The sequence below is a fragment of the Heterodontus francisci genome, chromosome 11 (genome assembly GCF_036365525.1).
Source record: "Heterodontus francisci isolate sHetFra1 chromosome 11, sHetFra1.hap1, whole genome shotgun sequence".
NCBI classification, from domain to species: domain Eukaryota; kingdom Metazoa; phylum Chordata; class Chondrichthyes; order Heterodontiformes; family Heterodontidae; genus Heterodontus; species Heterodontus francisci.
The window spans coordinates 77,260,202-77,281,615 of record NC_090381.1 but is presented as its reverse complement, the minus strand read 5'-3'; the positions used below and the strand labels follow the sequence as shown (position 1 = coordinate 77,281,615).

General features: G+C 43.6%; 1 protein-coding gene across 3 annotated transcripts in view; it reads left to right on the top strand.

Moving 5' to 3' along the window:
* The window catches only part of LOC137375314 (arf-GAP with coiled-coil, ANK repeat and PH domain-containing protein 2-like), a 215,155-nt gene that overhangs the window by 35,142 nt on the left and 158,599 nt on the right, over positions 1-21,414 (top strand). For 2 of the 3 annotated variants that reach the window (XM_068042287.1, XM_068042286.1), the window contains exon 2: positions 15,064-15,121. In XM_068042287.1, the coding sequence (XP_067898388.1) occupies positions 15,064-15,121 (58 nt within the window). Of the gene's footprint in view, positions 1-926; positions 1,110-15,063; positions 15,122-21,414 lie in introns of those variants that run through there. The other variant, XM_068042288.1, reaches the window with a different exon arrangement.

Sequence of the window (21,414 nt, the reverse complement as noted above, 5' to 3'; positions counted from 1 at the left end):
AGAGAAACAGAGTTAACGTTTCAGGTCTGCAAGCCTTCGTCAGAACTGGCAGAAGTTAGAAATGTAACAGTTTTTGAGCAAGTGAAAGGGGGGGTGGAGAAAGAACAAGGAGGACTATGAAAGGACGGAGCGGGGACAGATTAAATGACAGATGTCATGGGACAGAATGCAAATAGAGTGCTAAATAGTTGTAGCGAAAGACAAAGCACAAGTCCAGAGAGAGTGCTAATGGCAGAATAATGAACAGCTCTGTTCAAAAGGAAAAACATGAAAAATAAGTTTAAGACCAGCACATGATGATGCAACCTTCCACAATAGTACCTTTGATGTATCTTCCTTTTGCCTCAACCAAGGATTCCCCACGCTGTAGCTGACTGGGCCCTCTACCGTGTCTGACCCATTTTCCACACTTCTGCTTTCACCACTTTCCCTCCCTCCCAGAATTGCGACAGGGTTCCCCTTGTCCTCGCTTTCGGGTGGCAACTCTCCAGTGGCTGAAGTCATACTTGGCAAAGAAAGAATAATGTGGTTGCTGGATGCCAATCATCTCAGCCCCAGAACAGCATTGCAGAAATTCCTCAGGGCAGCATCCTGGACCCAAATACTTTCAGCTGATTCAGAAACAACCTTTATCCCCATCACAGTCTGAAGTGGGGCTGCTCATTAATGACTAGTGTTCAGCTCCATTCATAATTCCTCAGATAAAACTCCCTGAAGCCTCTCAAATCACCTACAAGGTACAAGTTAGCTATGCAATGGCATACTCTTCACTTGCCTGGAAGGGTGCAGCTGCAACAGTGCTTAAGAAGCTTGACCCCATCCAGAACAAAGTACAATCATTGACACTTCATCCACTAGCCTGAACACCTACTCTCTCCACCAGTGGCATACCATGGCTACAGTGCATGCTATTTGCAGGATGCACTGTAGCAACTCACCAAGGATTCTTCAGCAGTGCCTCCCCGACAGCTAAAGGTCTACTACCCGACCTGAACCCGACGGGACCTGACGACATGTGTCGGGTTCGGGTCTGGTCCGGCCTCTCTTCCAGATCCGGCTTTCGGGCTCGGGTCGGGTCGGGCTGGACACACACAGTAAGTGCTCTGCTGGTAAGTATCGAAATTTTAAAAAAAACTTACCTGAGCTGCGAGTCCGGGACAAAACTGAGTCTGCGCAGTGAGCGAGTGACGCCACTATGATGTCATCACGCACGCACTGCAACTTCCTGGAGGTTCCAAGTCAGAAGGTAAGTAAAGGGATTGTCAGGTCGGGTTGGGTCAGGGCAATTATAGCTGGGCAATAAATTCCAGCCTTGCCAGTGATCCCCACACCCCAAGAATGAATGAAGTACTTTTAAAAATTCTTCTTTGTTGCTTTCAAGTTGTAGCTCCGTTTTGGTTTAATTTTAAAAATGATTTCATCCTCATGCCTAGTAATACAACAGAAAAATTTAATTTGATGCTGTCAAATGTTCACTATTAATTTTTGTAAACATAGCAAAAGGCATGAGAGCTGTGCAAAAAATTGCCAAGCAGAGCATTTTTCAGAAATACCAACTTTGTTCTGGATGTATGTTGAAGAGAATGATTTTCATTTGTAGCAATGGTGATGGGGCTAATGAGTGACTATATAGTTAATTTTCAAATGCTTATTTGTACTTTATTCCTTGATGCTTCTGCTATAGTTGAACATTTGCTTTATATGTCAGAGTTGTTTGGCTGTACTATCGTGAAAACGGTGTGATAATGATTTACTAATTTGGGAGAAAAAACTATTGGATTTATGTTTGTCTTTGGAATTATGCAACCCTCTGCATCAGTGTCATGAGGCCTTAGTAAGGGCTGTGAAATGTATTTTGAATGATTGAGATTTTATCCATTTTAGTTAGGTTATTCAAAGGTGTGTTGTAAAATAAAAAAAAACATACTGAACATACTGTGGATGCTGGAAATCTGAAATAAAAATGGACAATGCTGGAAATACTCAGATCTGGCAGCATCCGTGGAGAGAGAAACAAGAGTTGATGTTTCAAGTTGATGACCTTTTGTCAGAGTTTAATGTTTGGCATGTGTAACTGACAATGCTAAATATCCAAAGTCTCCAGTAGGAGAGCGGACCACTTTTTATTAAGGGAAGTTATATGGTGGCACCAGACAGTTGTAATAAGGACACTGGGGTTCTTTTGTTTTTTTTTAGCACATACGCGCATTTGTTACCAAAAGAAGATATATATTTAATTTGTGATAAATTGTGTTCCATCCAGTGCATGACATTTTGCTGGTTGCTGTACATGACTTTTTATTTAAAAGATAGTCAATACTATTTTATTCCAGCTCAGACAAATGTATTCTTTGTTTTTGGGAGATACTGTTAGTGACATCAACCAGTGGCTGATGACTTATCAGTTAGTACTAGTCTCGGTCAACGCATTATATGGAAGTTCTCTGTGGTTTGATATTTTCTGTAATTAGTATTCCAGTTACAGTTAAGAGAGAAAAAATAAATACCATTTGTCTCTTCAAACAGATTTGTATGCGCCAAAGTAGCATCTCGGAACTTTCCAACTGTTCCTGTAGCAGCATAAATGTTCCGAACTACAGGGATTTTTAACTACTTGGCCAATTTGGCTTGTGTTGATTTAACCATTGTAGCAGCACAAGATTTTATTTAGGCTGGGGATAAGATTCTTGTAATAGATCCTTGAGTCACTGAAGTTGGATAGCCATGAAAGCAGTCTTTAAAGTTCACTACTTATACAGTTAAACGTATGCTAAGTTCTTCCAGTTGATATACAAGATCTATTAACAGATTTAATATCACGAACAAGAAACTGCATGAACAGTGGAAACAGCATGCTTATGGACAGAGCTTAAGGGATCCCACAACCAACAAATCAGGTCAAAGTTCTGCAGTCCTGCCATATCCAAATCGTGAAAGGTGGTACGCAGTTAAGCAACTAACTGAGGAGAAGACTGCATGATCATCTCCATCTTGAGCGATGGCAGAGCCCAACATGGGAGCTCAAAAGATAAGGCTGGAGCATTAACAGCCATCTTCAGCTGGGAGTGCCAGGAGGCTGATCTTTGTTGATCTCCTCTTAAGGTCCTCAACATCACAGATGTTAGTCTGCAGCCAATTTGATTTTCTCCACGTGATATCAAGAAATGTCTGAGTACATTGGAACAACAAAGGCTACAGGGCTCGATAACACCCTGATTAAAGTGCAGAGTACCTGTTCCCTAGAACTAGCTGCACCTCTAGCCAAGCTGTTCCAACAGGGGCATCGACACAACAATATGGAAAATTGCCCCAGTATGTTTTTTTTATTCATGGGATGTGGGCATCGCTGGCTATGCCAGCATTTATTGCCCATTCCTAATTGCTCTTGAGAAGGTGGTGGTGAGCTGTCTTTTTGAACCGCTGCAGTCCATGTGAGGTAGGTACACCCACAATGCTGTTAGGAAGGGAGTTCCAGGATTTTGACCCAGCGACAGTGAAGGAACGGCGATATAGTTGCAAATCGGGATGGTGTGTGGCTTTGAGGGGAACTTGCAGGTGGTGGTGTTCCCATGCATTTGCTGCCCTTGTCCTTCTAGGTGGTAGAGGTCGTGGGTTTGGTAGGTGCTGTCTAAGGAGCCTTGGTGCATTGCTGCAGTGCATCTTGTAGATGCTACACACTGCTGCCACTGAGCGTCGGTGGTGGAGAGAGTGAATGTTTGTAGATGGGGTTCCAATCAAGCGGGCTGCTTTGGCCTGGATGGTGTCGAGCTTCTTGAGTGTTGTTGGAGTTGTACCCATTCAGGCAAGTGGAGAGTATTCCATCACACTCCTGACTTGTGCCTTGTAGATGGTGGACAGGCTTTGGGAAGTCAGGAGGTGAGTTACTCGCCGCAGGACTCCTAGCTTCTAACCTGCTCTTGTAGCCATGGTATTTATATGGCTACTCCAGTTCAGTTTCTGCTCAATGGTAGCCCCTAGGATGTTGATAGTGGGGGATTCAGCGATGGTAATGCCGTTGAATGTCAAGGGAAGATGGTTAGATTCTCTCTTGTTGGAGATGGTCTTTGCCTGGCATTTGTGTGGCGCGAATGTTACTTGTCACTTATCAGCCCAAGCCTGGATATTGTCCAGGTCTTGCTGCATTTCTACATGGACTGCTTCAGTATCTGAGGAGTCACGAATGGTGCTGAACATTGTGCAATCATTAGCGAGCATCCCCACTTCTGACCTTATGACTGAAGGAAGGTCATTGATGAAGCAGCTGAAGATGGTTGGGCCTTTGACACTACCCTGAGGAACTCCTGCAGTGATTTCCTGAAGCTGAGATGATTGACCTCCAACAACCACAACCATCTTCCTTTGCGCTAGGTATGACTCCAGCCAGCGGAGGATTTTCCCCCTATTTCCCATTGACCTTAGTTTTGCTAGGGCTCCTTGATGCCATACTCGGTCAAATGCTGCCTTGATGTCAAGGGCAGTCACTCTCACTTCACCTCTTGAGTTCAGCTCTTTTGTCCATGTTTGAACCAAGGCTGTAATGAGGTCAGGAGCTGAGTGACCCTGGCAGAACCCAAACTGAGCATCACCGAGCAGGTTATTGCTAAGCAAGTGCCGCTGATGGCACTGTTGATGACACCTTCCATCACTTTACTGATGATTGAGAGTAGGCTGATGGGGCGGTGATTGGCTGGGTTGGACTTGTCCTGCTTTTTGTGTACAGGACATACCTGAGCAATTTTCCACATTGCTGGGTAAATGCCAGTGTTGTAGCTGTACTGGAACAGCTTGACTAGGGGCGCGGCAAGTTCTGGAGCACAGGTCTTCAGTACTATTGTCAGGGCCCATAGCCTTTGCAGTATCCAGTCCTTTCATTCGTTTCTTGATATCAAACGGAGTGAATTGAATTGGCTGAAGTCTGGCATCTGTGATGTTGGGGACTTCAGGAGGAGGCCGAGATGGATCATCAACTCGGCACTTCTGGCTGAAGATTGTTGCAAATGCTTTAGCCTTATCTTTCACACTGATGTGCTGGGCTCCCCCATCATTGAGGTTGGGGATATTTGTGGAGCCACCTCCTCCAGTTAATTGTTTAATTGTCCACCGCCATTCATGGCTGGATGTGGCAGGACTGCAGAGCTTAGAACTGATCCGCTGGTTATGGGATCGCTTAGCTCTGTCTATCGCATGCTGCTTACGTTTTTTGGCACGCGGATAGCCCTGTGTTGTAGCATCACCAGGTTGACACCTCATTTTGAGGTATGCCTGGTGCTGCTTCTGGCATGCCCTCCTGCACTCTTCATTGAACCAGGGTTGGTCTCCTGGCTTGATGGTAATGGTAGAGTGAGGAATATGCCGGGCCATGAGGTTACAGATTGTGGTTGAGTACAATTCTGCTGCTGCTGATGGCCCACAGCGCCTCACGGATGCCCAATTTTGCATTGCTAGATCTATTCGAAATCTATCCCATTTAGCACGGTGGTTGTGCCACACAACATGAAGGATAGTATCCTCAATGTGAAGACGGGAATTGGTCTCCACAAGGACTGTGCATTGGTCACTCCTACCAATACTGTCATGGACAGATGCGTCTGCAGCGGGGCAGATTGGTGAGGACAAGGTCAAGTATATTTTCCCCTCTTGGTTCTCTCACCACCTGCCGCATACCCAGTCTAGCAGATATGTCCTTTAGGGCTCGGTCAGTAGTGGTGCTACCGAGCCACTCTTGGTGATGGACATTGAAGTCCCCCACCCAGAGTACATTCTGTGCCATTGCCACCCTCAGTGCTCCCTCCAAATGCTGTTCAACATGACTCATCAGCTGAGGGAGGGCGGTAGGTGGTAATCAGCAGGAGGTTTCCTTGTCCATGTTTGATCTGATGCCATGAGACTTGATGGGGTCCAGAGTCGGTGTTGAGGACTCCCAGGGCAACTCCCTCCTTACTGTATACTATTGTGCCACCACCTCTGGTGGGTCTGTCCTGCCGGTGGGACAGGACATACCTGGAGATGGTGATGGCAGTGTCTGGGACATTGTCTGTAAGGTATGATTCCGTGAGTATGACTATGTTATGCTGTTGCTTGACTAGTCTGTGGGACAGCTCTCCCAATTTGGCACAAACCCCCAGATGTTAGTAAGGAGAACTTTGCAGGGTTGACTGGGTTTGCCGTTGTCATTTCTGGTGCCTAGGTTGATGCCGGGTGGTCCGTCCGGTTTCATTCTGTTTTATTGACTTCGTAGCGATTAGATACAACTGAGTGGCTTGCTAGGCCATTTCAGAGGGCATGTAAGAGTCAACCACATTGCTATGGGAGTCACATGTAGGCCAGACCAGGTAAGGATAGCAGATTTCCTTCCCTAAAGGACATTAGTGAATGTTTTTTTTTTACAACAGTTGACAATGGTTTCATGGCCATCATTAGACTAGCTTTTTTTAATTCCAGATTTATGAATTGAATTCAAATTCCTCCTTCTGCTGTGATGGGATTTGAACCCATGTCCCCAGAGGAATACCCTGGGTCTGTGGGTTACCAGTCCAGTGACAATTCCACTACGCCACCGCCTCCCCATGTTGTCCACAAAAAGCAGGACAAAGCCAATTACATCCTATCGGTTTACTGTCAATCATTAGTTAGTAATGAAAAGAGTTGACAACAGTGCTGTCAAGTGGAACTTAGCAGTATGCTGCTCATCAATGCTTTGTTTAGGTTCCACAGGGTCAATGCTCCAGGCCTCATTGCAGCCTTGGTTCAAACATGGACAAAAAAGCTAAATTCCAGAGTTGAAGTGACTGCCCTTGATAGCAAAGCAGCACTTGACCAATTGCAGCAGTAAGGAGCCCAATAAAATTGAAATCATTGGAGATCAGGGAGAAAAGCACTCCAGAGGCTCTAATCATATTTGGCACAAAGTAAGCTGGTTGTTGGTCAAGGAGTCCTTAGGACAGCGTCCTTACCCTGACCATCTTCAGCTGATTCATCAATGACCTTTCCTTCATAAGGTCAGAAGTAGGACTCTTTACTGACTTTTACGTAGTTATTCAGCTCCAGTTGCAATTCCTCAGATAATTAAGCTGCTAATGCGTCCATGCAACCACTTGAACAACATCCAAGCTTGGGCTGATAAGTAACAAGTAATGAACCTGCCATGCCAGATGCCAGGCAATTGCCATCTTTTAATGCTCTGTTTTGCTCTCCACAGATGCTGCCTGATGTACTGACTATTTCCAATATTTTCTGTCTTTATTGCAGATTTTCAGTGTCTGGAATATTTTGCTTTTATTTTAATCTTTAATTCACTGCTATTCCTCTTTCAGGTATACCCACCTTGAAGTTTTGCTCTTTTTTCCAATGGGATTTCTGTTTGCCTTTTCTACGTTGTTCCTCCACTGCCCCTTTATATTTTGTACACTGGCTCTGTACGTTCTTAAAACCTGTTACATCTCTAACTTTAACAGTTCTGATGAAATATCATCAAACTGAAATATTATCTGTTTCCCTCTGTCTGCAGATGCTGGCTGACTTGCTGAGTATTTTCAGCATTTTCTGTTTATATTTAAAAAGTATACAAGGAAACCTGAAAAACTAAAATATTGGCCACTTGCATCAGTCAACACAAATACATATTGGCAGCAAGATGCCATTATGTAAACTGGGTATTTCCTGAAAATTTACAGCTTTTCTGCCTGGTAACATGTCTCCATTGCTTTCCTCTGTGGTTTTGTGCACTCTTCAATTGCTGCAGCTGAAGGTGTGATATGCATATTGTTATGACCGAAGCAGGAGGAGAGCACTGTCTTTTCTAGTTCCACATCTCCACGGGCCACAATATTTAAATGTTTTAAATAAAAGCAAAATACTGCAGATGCTGGAAATTTGAAATAAAAACAAGAAATGCTGGAAATACTCAGCAGGTCTGGCAGCATCTGTGGAGAGAGAAGCAGAGTTAATGTTTCAGGTCAGTGACCCTTCATCAGAAGGGCAGCACAGTGGCGCAGTGGTTAGCACCGCAGCCTCACAGCTCCAGTGACCCGGGTTCAATTCTGAGTTTGCAAGTTCTCCGTGTCTGCGTGGGTTTCCTCCGGGTGCTCCGGTTTCCTCCCACAGCCAAAAGACTTGCAGGTTGATAGGTGAATTGGCCATTATTAATTGTCACTAGTATGGGTAGGTGGTAGGGGAATAGAGGGACAGGTGAGAATGTGGTAGGAATATGGGATTAGTGTAGGATTAGTATAAATGGGTGGTTAATGGTCGGCACAGACTCGGTGGGCCGAAGGGCCTGTTTCAGTGCTGTATCTCTAAATCTAAAGAGCTGGCAAATGTTAGAAATGTAATAGATTTTAAGCAAATAAAGTGGGGATGGGGTAAGAGATAACAAAAAGAAAGGTGTTGATAGGACAGAAGGTCATAGAGCAAAGGCAAACGGTATGTTGATGGTGTGTTGAAAGATAAAGCGTTAGTGCAGAGAGGGTGTTAATTGACAGAAAAATGAACAGCCCTGGCCCAAAGCACAAAGATTTAAAAAAAAGTGGGTAGGCACATGGTAAAAAAATAATGAAACAAATTAAAATAAAATAAACAAATCAAAAATAATAAAAAGAAAAAATAGCTAAAAATATAAAGAGAGGCCCATCATGCTCTGAAATTATCGAACTCGGTGTTTGGTCTGGCAGGCTGTAGCGTGCCTAATCGGTTAATGAGATGCTGTTGCTTGAGCTTGCGTTGATGTTCTCTGGAACACTGCAGCAATCCCAGGACAGATATGTGGGCAGGGGTGCGTGTTGAAATGGCAAGTAACCGGAGACTTGGGGTCATGCTTTTGGACTGAGCGAAGTTGTTCCGCAAAGCGGTCACCCAATTTACGTTTGGTCTCCTCAATGTGGAGGAGACCACATTGTGAGCAGTGAATGCAGTATACTAAATTGAAAGAAGTACAAGTAAATTGCTGCTTCACCTGAAAGGAGTGTTTGGGATCTTGGATAGTGAGGACAGAAGAGGTAAAAGGGCATGTGTTACACCTCCTGTGATTGCATGGGAAGGGGGCGAGGTGTTGGGGGTAATGGAGGAGTGGACCATGGTGTCGTGGAGGGAATGATCCCTTCGGAATGCTGACAGGGGAGGGGAAGATACGATTGGTAGTGGTATCACTCTGGACATGATGGAGGATGATCCTTAGTATGAGGAGGCTGGTTGGGTGGAAAGTGAGGATAAGCAGAACCCTGTCGTGGTTCTGGAAGGGAGGGGAAGGGGTGAGGGTAGAGGTGCGGGAAATGGGCCAGATACAGTCGAGGGCCCTGTCGACCACAGTGGGGGGAATCCTTGGTTGAGGAGAAAGGAAGACATAGCAGAAGCGCTGTTGTGGAAGGTTGCATCATCAGAGCAGATGCGTCGGAGATGGAGAAACTGGGAGAATGGAATGGAGTCCTTACAGGAGGCAGGGTGTGAAGAAGTGTAGTCGTGGTAGCTGTGGGAGTCGGTGGGCTTATAATGAATATTAGTAGACAGCCAATCCCCAGAGATGGAGACAGAGAAGTCGAGGAAGGGAAAGGGAGTGTTGGTGATGGACCATGTAAAGGTGAGAGAAGGGTGGAAATTGAAAGCAACGCTAATAAAGTTTTCCAGTTCGGGCAGGAGCAGGAAATGGCACCGATACAGTCATCAATGTACTGGAAAAAGAGTTGGGGGAGGGGGCCTGAGTAGGACTGGAACAAGGAATGTTCGACATATCCCACAAAGAGACAGGCATAACTAGGACCCATGTGAGTACCCATAGCAACACCTTTTACTTAAAGGAAGTGAGTGGAGTTGAAGGAGAAGTTGTTCAACGTGAGAACAAGTTCATTCAGGCAGAGGAGGGTGGTGGTGGATGGGGACTGGTTGAGCCTCTGTTCAAGGAAGAAGCGGAGAGCCCTCAAACTGTCCTGGTGGGGGGATGGAGGTATAGAGAGATTGGACATCCATAGTGAAGAGGAGGTGGTTGGGGCCAGGAAACTGGAAATTGTCAAAATCACGTAGAGCGTCAGAAGAGGCATGGATATAGGTGGGAAGAGACTAGACCGGGGAGAGAAGATAGAGTTAAGATAGGAAGATCTCCAGAGGAGTTGAGGTCAGTGACAGTCCTGTGGACAGTGGCTTGATGTTTGGTGGTGGAGTCGTGGTCCGGGGGAAGTATGACGAAGTGTCTGAGAATTGGCACTGAGCCTCTGCAAGGTAGAGGTCAGTGCGCCAGTCAACAACAGCACCACCCATGTCTGCAGGTTTGATGACTATGTCGGGGTTAGACCCGAGAGAATGGAGTGTGGAAAGTTCAGAGGGTGACAGGTTAGAGTGAGTGAGGGGGACAGAGAAATTGAGACGGCCGATGTCTTGCTGACAGTTTTCAATGAAAAGATCAAGAGTGGGTAAGAAGCCAGAGGGAGGGGTCCAAGTGGAGAGAGATGTTTACCCAGTTACGGATACAGTCAATCATATACTCTACTCGTTATCCCAGAATAAAATACACTAACCAGGCTTCTTTACTAAACTAAAAATCAGTTTGTTATAAAACAAGACTTATCCTGTAACAAAGCAAAGCAATAACACGCAGATTGAAATATGAAAGTTCCCTTTTTACCTTAGCCCAAACACCCACGCATACACTGGTTAAAGAAAAATAAATAAATTTTTACACTTTTCAAAATGGATGCAATTTTGGGCACAATTTGCTCTGGAACCTCCAAATTTGTTGAAAGCAAAAACTCTACCCTATCACACCTACAGTGATGATGATTGGGGAATTGAAAATGTTACAATGCTGAACTAAATATTCAGGTTGATCCAAATTCTCATTATAATGAAGTAGTATTAAATGCCTGTTCTCCTAATTCTTGCTATGTGATGATCAGCATGTCTCTACAATAGATGGTTATACTAGTAGTTTTCAAAACTCCATAATAATAACTGTCAGTAAACTGAGTCCCACAAGCTCATTTCCATTGAGCTAACAAGATCAAGTATACCTTCATATTTTTGCTATCATATTGCATATTTCTTTCCTTTTACATTTATTAGCTGTTTAATCATGTGAATCTGGTGAACCATAACTATATCTTTGATTCTGCATCCCTCAGCATGTTTGTGAACAGACAAAAAATAATTTCAATGGAGGTTTGTTGGATCCCATTAGTTACAGAGAGACGAAGTCCGACTGTAGCTTTAAGAAACTTTATTGCAGTACTTCTTGGTTACATCATCAGCAAAGCAAACAGCAACAACACCTGGGCTCTTCTCTCCTCTCCTGCCTGAGCAGGGAAATCAAGCCTTTCTTATAGTTCTTCATACAAATCAGTGACACCCCCTTTATGCTCCCAATTGGTTTACAAACTGATAAGCTGTCTGTGCAGCCCTGAAACTATGAAGTCAATTCTGATAAGCTGCCTCTGCAGCTCTGAGGTTAGTTTGTTAGTAGTACATGATTAATTATTTCACCTTAAATGTCCCCATATTATTCTGCCCCCACAGGTTCATGTTCTTGTTTTGATATCATCTATAGGATAGAACTTGTGGTCATATTTAATGATTGTGTTTAATCATATGCAGGTGGAGGGTGTTAATTAGGGTCTGCCTTGAGTGTATATAAGGAGACACTTACTGAAACTGGATGAAGGTTTGAGTGAGGAGCTGCATGTTAGTAATCTTTTTACTTTGTGAAATAAATGCAAGACTGAGTAAAGATTGACTCCAGCATAATCCTTCAACAGCAAGCTTTTTGGAATATGCTATGGTAGCAGAGGATGGTTGCCTTAAAAATATGAAGGTTGGAAACTAAGAAAACCTACACAGAAAATTAAATTCCCAGTGGCTATTTTGGGAAAGTGGCAGAAAACGAGAGTAAATTGTCAGGGTATGATAATCCTCTGACTTTGAGTCTGAACCATATGACCAGTTGAAGAATGAAGTAGATATGCGGACACAGGTTACGTCCCTACCGAACAGGAAACGAGGTATGTCTGGTCTTGGCGTTGGCACTTTCTACCAAAAGTAAAATCAGAAGTATTTTGTGAACTGGATGCTCGTCAGTTGGATACTGATGAAAGTTTGGATCTTCTGTTAGAATTCTTGGATGAGATTTACAAGAAAGATGATCTAGTAAATGCCTATGAGGCATGGTCAGACCTTGATAGATTTTGGAAAACAGATGAAGAATAGCCTCGCAATAGAAACAGAAGTCCTCATGACCATGGAGCTTTTGTGGCTGCCAATAAACTAATGAGAAGCAAAACAAAAGGAGTTAGAGATTTGGAGAGAGTTTGGTATTGGTTCTGCGGTACTAGATAAGGGACAGCCAGTCTTATCATATAGATGGATTTTTACTGAAAAAGTCCTGGCAGATGGGGCTTATAAGGCTAAAGCGAGGCTAGTTGCGGGTGATTTTGAAGAGCAATTGGGTGATAGATGTTAGAGTGGACTCTATCACCGCTGGAAAAGTAATCTTGAGAATCTTTTTGGCTCTTTTGTCCACATATTCATGGGAGTGTAGATCAATCAACATAAAAGATGCATTTCTGCATGATACTTTTCAGAGAGAAGTGTTTCTGAAACCACCTAAAGAGGCAGCAGATGCAGAAGGAAAACTATGTAAACTAAACAAATGCATCTATGATCTTAATGATGCTTCCAGGGTGTGGTATTTCTCCATGAGATAAGTTTTGCTGAAAATTGGTTGTGCTTAACTAAAAAATTCTGCAGTGTTTTATTCGTACCATAAATGCATACGTTCAGGCATCTTCATGATACATGTTGATGATTTCTTATGGGGTGGTATTGCAGAATTTGAAAAATATGTTATTGGGGTTAGAGTAGAATTTAAGATTGGGTGTCAGGCTTGTGGGGCTTTTAAATATACCGGTTCAGATATTAAGCAGAGTATGCCTGGAATAGCTTTAAATCAACAATCCTATTTCGAGAGTGTTATTCCCAACCCAGTTAATCATGTTAGGTCATCACAAAAATATGATGGTATATCTGAAGAAGAGACTGAGTAATTACGAAGCTTGATTGGTCAATTTAAACTGGTTGTGCACCCAGATTAGACTTGATGCTAATTTTGATGTGGAGGAGTTGAGTACTACATTGAAACACCCAAAGGCTAAGCACATTTTAAGGGCAAATAAAACATTAAAAAAAATTAAATTTGGAGAAATGCATACTTAAGTTCCCATCCTTAGGTGACTCAAAGAATATGAAACGAATCATTTTTAGTGATGTTTCATATGCTAATCTTGCTGATGAATATTCGAGTGCAGCTGGTTTCATAATATTTTTGATAGATGACAATGCAAAATGTTACATAGCATGGGAAGCTAAGAATATAAAAAGGGTTGTTAAAAGTACTTTAGTTGCAGAAACACTGGCTCTTGTGGAAACAGTGGATATGGGGTTCGATTTGTCAATAGTTTTAGGTGAAATTTTGTACAAGGGGCGTACTGAAGATAGGATACTCATTGAATGTTATGTAAATAATGTACCCTAACTAAATTGTGTGCATGCAAGCCATCAGCTATCTCTTTAATGAAAAGAAATGCTCGTACAAAGGAATTGTTAGGAATATGTTATGACCGACTGCTCCAGTTAAAGCCCCCAATCAAAATATACGATTGATTGTGGTGGGAGAAAATCACTGTTAATTCAATCCCGTCCCTCCACAGATCGCCTAACATATAATTTTAAACTTTACAAATTAAAGAATGACCAAGCCAAATTGTACAATCTATTAACCCCTGAATGAGGCTAACCAAACCAGGTGTCTTTAAATCAACAAATTAACTGTTGAATTAGAAAAACTAAATTCTTAAACACTACTAAGATATAAGCAACATTTAAAATAGAAAATAAATTAGTCCTTGCAAATTTACGCTCCTGCCGGAGGTGAAAAAGTCCAAGGTTGCTTAAAGTCCAAGGTTGCTTGAAGTCCTCACCGCTGTCCGATGGGGAGAAAAAGGTTCTTCAACAGTGGAACAGTCCGTAGTCTAATTCCAGCAGTAAGTGATGCTTTCCTTCTCCAGCAATGAATTTCAACAATTAGTGATTCGCAAACACTTTTTAAAATGAATCAATTTGGCTTGAGAATGTTTGAGGGATAAAAGATTGTCCCAGTCTAACTTCCCTTCCTTCAGTTTAAATTATCAGAGATCTCTGTTTAGGCTAGACTTTTTTAGAATTTTGAGAGAATAATGAATAAATGGACTAAATTCTCTTCCTTCAGTTGAAATGAGCCGAGAGCTCTTGCAGGTGCTAACACACAGCTGTCTGTCTGGGTCCCCTGTTAGAACAGGCAGTTTGCACTATAAGCCAGTTCAAAATTGAATTGAACAAATGTATCTCTCAATGCTCAGTCCAAGTGGCACGAGAATGCACCCTTTGAATCGCAGTCTCCGAATGGCTATATCCAAAGCAACGAGAAGGCACCTTCTCGGTCACTCCTGAGGCCTGCTTGTTCTTTAAGCAGTACTGATCCTTTGCTGTCTTCAAGAGGCACCACATACTTCCCGCGAAAAAAAAACTACAGGATCATAACAGGTCCTAGAGGGCTGTTTCACAAAGTAATGCTTTGTACAGAATATGGAATTTATTTTGATTTGTTTAGAAATGCTCGTGCATGTTAAATTCTTAAGTTTATTTAAAGAGAAGGAAGGGAATCTGTTAATTGTGTTTAAACATCTGTAGGTGGAGAGTGTTAATTCAGCTATGTCTTGAGTAAGGAGACACTTACTGAAATTGGGTGTAGATTTGAGTGAGGAGCTGCATGTTTAATGTTTTTTACTTTGTAAAATAGATGCAAGACTGGGCAAAGATTGGCTTCAACATAATCCTTCAAGCTTTCTGGAGTATAACAGTATTTACGGAAACTTGTCAACTGTTGACTGATAGTGTGATTAATGGCAGGTGTGAGGAAGTTCATGCTTGAGAACTTCCATCTATTGCTTGGGAATTTGATAGCAGGTTGTGGCAGTAGTAATCAAAATTGGTGGAAAGGGACTAGCATTGCAAAAACATGAGTTTAATTTAATTATGTTCTTTCCTTAACAGAGCTGCTGTAGAAGAAGTTGAAGGGGATTTTGCTGAATTGGAGTCAAAACTTGAAAAAGTGAGTACTGTCACATTTAATTAAAAATATTTCAGTTTTTTATGGTTCACCTGCCACTCACTTAATAAATTTCTGTTTGATTTGTGGCACAAATGGTACAGTGTGGTGGTGCATGATTGAGGAAATATCAATATATCAGCAGAAAACCAGTGTTGCAGTTACATGCAAATTTCCTTGCAGAAAAAGGTACCAGGACTTACATCGCAGTTATGCCAAAAAGTTCCAGGAAATTGTGTGCCAGAGACCCATTGCTGTTTTAGCAGAAAATGTTTATTGAGACATGGCATGTGGTAAAATGTCGACACAGAAAAATTCAGGAATATGCCAAATGTAACTTTACCAGAGAATTTTGTAAGATGAAAATCTTCCATGATAACTTCTATTTAAATACATGTGAGACTTGGATATTGGAATATAGAGTAAAATTCCAAAATTTGCCAAACTTCCAGGTGTGGCAAACAGTGAGGATGATACAAATTGACTGCAACAGGGCATAGATAAGCTAGCTGAATGGGCACTCAAGGGGCAGATGGAATTTAATACAGAGAATTATGAGCTAATGCAATTTGGTAGAAAGGATAGGGGGAGGCACTCCAGACTAAATGGCACAGCTCCAAAGAGTGTACAGGGACAGAGGGATCTGGGGGTTCATGTGCATAGATCTTTGGAGATAGGAGAACATATTGAGAGAGTAGTTGGCAAAGCATAAGGGATCTTGGGCTTCTTAAATAGAGGTATTGAGTACAAAAGCAGGGAAGTTATGCCGAACCTTTTATAAAGCTCTGGTTAGGCCACAACTAGAGTATTGCGTCCAATTCTGGTTGCCACACTTTAGGGAGGGTGTGGAGGAGATTTGCCAGAATGGTTCCTGGGATAAGGGATTTTATCTAGTTTGGCGAAGCTGGTGTTCTCCTTGGAGCAGAGAAGATTTGGTAGAAGTGTAAAAGATTATGACAGGTTTAGATAAGAACAAAGAACAGTACAGCACAAGAACAGGCCATTCGGCCCTCCAAGCCTGTGCCGATCTTGTTGCCTGCCTAAACTAAAACCTACTGCACTTCCGGGGACCGTATCCCTCTATTCCCATCCTATTCATGTATTTGTCAAGATGCCTCTTAAACGTCGCTATCGTACCTGCTTCCACCACCTCCCCTGGCGGCAAGTTCCAGGCAGTCACCACCCTCTGTGTAAACAAGTTCCCTCGCACATCCCCTCTAAACTTTGCCCCTCTCACCTTAAACCTATGTCTCCTAGCAACTGACTCCTCCACCCTGGGAAAAAGCTTCTGACTATCCACTCTGTCCATGCCGCTCGTAACTTTGTAAACCTCTATCATAGCTAATGCCCTCCTGACCAGGCAACATCCTGGTAAACCTCTTCTGTACCCTCTCCAAAGCCTCCACGTCCTTCTGGTAGTGTGGCGACCAGAATTGCACGCAATATTCTAAGTGTGGCCTAACTAAATTTCTGTACAGCTGCAGCATGACTTGCCAATTTTTATACTCTATGCCCCGACCGATGAAGGCAAGCATGCCGTATGCCTTCTTGACGACCTTATCCACCTGCGTTGCCACTTTCAGTGATCTGTGGACCTGTACGTCCAGATCTCGCTGCCTGTCAATACTCCTAAGGGTTCTGCCATTTACTGTATACTTCCCACCTGCATTAGATCTTCCCAAATGCATTACCTCACATTTGTCCGGATTAAACTCCATATGCAATTTCTCCGCCCAAGTCTCCAACCGATCTATATCCTGCTGTATCCTCTGACAATCCTCATCACTATCCGCAACTCCTCCAACCTTTGTGTCGTCCGCAAACTTACTAATTAGACCAGCTACATTTTCCTCCAAATCATTTATATATACTACAAAGAGCAAAGGTCCCAGCACTGATCCCTGCGGAACACCACTAGTCACATCCCTCCATTCAGAAAAGCACCCTTCCACTGCTACCCTCTGTCTTCTATGACCGAGCCAGTTCTGTATCCATCTTGCCAGCTCACCTCTGATCCCCTGTGACTTCACTTTTTGTACCAGTCTGCCATGAGGGACCTTGTCAAAGGCTTTACTGAAGTCCATATAGATAACAACCACTGCCCTTCCTTCATCAATCATCTTTGTCACTTCCTCAAAAAACTCAATCAAATTAGTGAGACACGACCTCCCCTTCACAAAACCATGCTGCCTCTCGCTAATAAGTCCATTTGTTTCCAAATGGGAGTAAATCCTGTCCCGAAGAATCCTCTCTAATAATTTCCCTACCACTGACATCAGGCTCGCCGGCCTATAATTTCCTGGATTATCCTTGCTACCCTTCTTAAACAAAGGAACAACACTGGCTGTTCTCCAGTCCTCTGGGACCTGCAGCCAATGAGGATGCAAAGATTTCTGTCAAGGCCCCAACAATTTCTTCCCTTGCCTCCCTCAGTATTCTGGGGTAGATCCCATCAGGCCCTGGGGACTTATCTACCTTAATGCTTTGCAAGACACCCAACACCACCTCCTTTTTGATAATGAGATGACTGAAACTATCTACACTCCCTTCCCTAGGCTCATCATCCACCAAGTCCTTCTCTTTGGTGAATACTGATGCAAAGTACTCATTTAGTACCTCGCCCATTTCCTCTGGCTCCACACATAGATTCCCTTCTCTGTCCTTGAGTGGCCCAACCCTTTCCCTAGTTACCCTCTTGCTCTTTATATATGTATAAAAAGCCTTGGGATTTTCCTTAATCCTGTTTGCCAATGACATTTCATGACCCCTTTTAGCCATCCTGACTCCTTGCTTAAGTTCCTTTCTATGTCTTTATATTCCTCAAGGGATTCGTCTGTTTCTAGCCTTCCAGCCATTATGAATGCTTCCTTTTTCTTTTTGACTAGGCGCATAATATCTCGCGTTATCCAAGGTTCCCGAAACTTGCCAAACTTATCCTTCTTCCTCACAGGAATATGCCACTCCTGGATTCTAATCAACTGACGTTTGAAAGACTCCCACATGTCAGATGTTGATTTACCCTCAAACAGCCGCCCCCAATCTAAATTCTTCAGTTCCTGCCTAATGTTGTTATAATTAGCCTTCCCCCAATTTAGCACCTTCACCCGAAGACTACTCTTATCCTTATCCACAAGTACCTTAAAACTTATGGAATTATAGTCACTGTTCCCGAAATGCTCCCCTACTGAAACTTCGACCAACTGGCCGGGCTCATTCCCCAATACCAGGTCCAGTATGGCCCCATCCCTAGTTGGACTATCTGCATATTGTTTCAAGAAGCCCTCCTGGATGCTCCTTACAAATTCTGCCCCATCCAAGCCCCTAGCACTAAGTGAGTCCCAGTCAATATAGGGGAAGTTAAAATCACCCACCACTACAACCCTGTTACCGTTACATTTTTCCAAAATCTGTCTACATGTCTGCTCCTCTACCTCCAGCTGGCTGTTGGGAGGCCTGTAGAAAACCCCCAACATCGTGACTGCACCCTTTCTATTCCTGAGCTCCACCCATATTGCCTCGCTGCATGACCCCTCCGAGGTGTCCTCCTGCAGTACAGCTGTGATATTCCCCTGAACCAGTAAAATGCAACTCCCCCACCCCTTTTACATCCCCCTCTATCCCGTCTGAAGCTTCTAAATCCTGGAACATTTAGCTGCCAATCCTGTCCTTCCCTCAACCAAGTCTCTGTAATAGCAACAACAACATAGAGCTTGGATTAGTACTTGGAACTAAGTTCATCTGCCACCGCTTATACTTCTCGCATTGAAACAAATGCACTTCAGACCACCAGTCCCGCTGCGCTCCGCGACATCTCCCTGCCTGCTCCTGCTCTTAATCTTACTGGCCTTATTTACTAGTTCCCCCTCATTTATTTCACTTGCTGTCCTACTGCTCTGGTTCCCACCCCCCTGCCACACTAGTTTAAACCCTCCCGAGTGACGCTATCAAACCTCGCAGTCAGGATATTTGTGTCCCTCCAGTTTAGATGCAACCCGTCCTTCTTGTACAGGTCCCATCTGTCCCTGAAGAGATCCCAATGGTCCAGATATCTGAAACCCTCCCTTCTAAACCAGCTGTTCAGCCACGTGTTTAGCTACACTATCTTCCTATTTCTAGCCTCACTGGCACGTGGCACAGGGTGTAATCCCGAGATTACAACCCTAGAGGTCCTGTCTTTTAACTTTCTACCTAACTCCGTAAATTCCCCCTGCAGGACCTCCTCACTCTTCCTGCCTATGTCGTTGGTACCGATGTGTACTACAACCTCTGGCTGTTCACCCTCCCCCCTTCAGAATGTCCCCTGTCCGTTCAGAGACATCCTTGACCCTGGCACAAGGGAGGCAACATACCATCCTGGAGTCTCTTTCACATCCACAGAAGTGCCTATCTGTGCCCCTGACTATAGAGTCCCCTATAACTAATGCTCTTCTGCACTTTGTCCCTCCCTTCTGAAAATCAGTGCCAGCCATGGTGCCACTGCTCTGGCTGCTGTTGTTTTCCCCTGATAGGCCATCCCCCCCAACAGTATCCAAAATGGTATACTTGTTAGAGAGGGGGATAGCCACAGGGGATTCCTGCACTGACTGCCTGCCCCTTCTAGCGGTCACCCATCTATCTGCCTGCACCATGGGTGTAACCACTTCTCTAAAACTCCCGTCTATGACGCTTTCTGCCACCTGCATGCTCCTAAGTGCATCCAGTTGCCGCTCCAACTGATCCATGCGGTCTGTGAGGAGCTGCAACTGGGTACACTTCCTGCAGACGTAGTCGTCTGGAACGCTGGAAGCGTCACGGACCTCCCACATCTCACAGGTGAAGCACTTCACCCTTCTAACTGACATTTCTACCACTAATTAATAAATTAATTTAAAATAAATACTTATTAAATCCTTACTAAATTGTTATAATTAACTATATGGTTCCTAGTGCTAGATTCCTATTATAAATATTAAATTCTAACTAAATACAGTAATCTCCTCCCTCTGGTTTAGTTACTCTACTTATTAATTAGTTAATTAGGGTTTTAATCAATTTTTATCAATGTTTTATTTTCAAATTCAGTAAAAATTCCCTACCAGCCAATCAGGTCACAGCTTTCCTGTAATGTCACTTAGTTTTCTTTTACTTGAGCTAAGTTTTTTATACTTGCCGGTCCGGAACTCCGCCCTCCGAGTCTTCTCCCAGTCAGCTGTGCTGTTTGGAAGCTCTCGGCTCCCCTCACTGAGGACAGGTAGGAAATGAAAGGAGCTCCTCACTTCCTCAGTTACCAAACTTCCACTATAGCACTCTAATGCAAGCAAAGTCAGCACTGTAAGATGGCTCACCTTTATACTGACTGACTCTTGCCCCTGAAAACTGGTTTAAGCCAATTCTCTAATTAACAAGGTGCAGCTGCAAGCAGAGTCTGAGTGAACCATATTTAAAGCTGGTCTAAAACTCACCTTCTCCAACCCTAACTGCAACTGTTAAGTTAATCTGCTAAATAAAAGACAGATTATTTTTAAGATAAAATTAACCCTTAATTATCCTCAGTTACCAAACTTCCACTATAGCACTCATGCAACCCAAATCAGCACTCCAGTGCAAACAGAAAGATAAGGTAGACAAATAAAAGCTGTTCCCATTAGCTGATGGTACAAGGACTAGGGGACAAAATAAAGGCTTTTGGACAAGAGATGTGGGGTGGGGGTGGTGGTGACGAAGAGCTTTTGTACACAGTGAGTAGTGGCGACCTGGAACTCGCTGCCTATGAGGGTGGTAGAAGCAGAAACAATGAATGATTTCAAAAAAAAGTTGGATGGGCACTTGAAGGAAATAAACTTGCAGGACTGAGGATAGAGCGGGGGAATGGGACTGATTGCTCTACAGAAAGCCTGCATGGACTCCGTATGCTGAACGGTCGCCTCCTGTGTCGTAATGACTCGATGACTCAGTCCTTAATTGGCCTTGTTAACTGCCTCACATTGACTGCATACTTGGTGTAGTTGCTACCTCGCCCCAACCTTTTTCATTTACTATCTTTGCCAAAAAAGCTTTCCTGCCAGGTTAGTGAATACGGGTGTGGTTTGGTGTGAAAAATCAAAGATATTCCAGCTTGCTATGCATTTTGCTACTCGTCCCCTCACTCCACACACTCTGACCTGAGTCATGAACCGAATGTGGTACCTTCTGTCAACGGCTTTTGGGAAATCCAAATACACCCTTCAGATGGCTTCTGGACTTCACTTGCATGCTGTACCTGTCTCCGAACTTGGATGATAGGTACCTACGTTCATCAACTTAAAACCACTATGGGG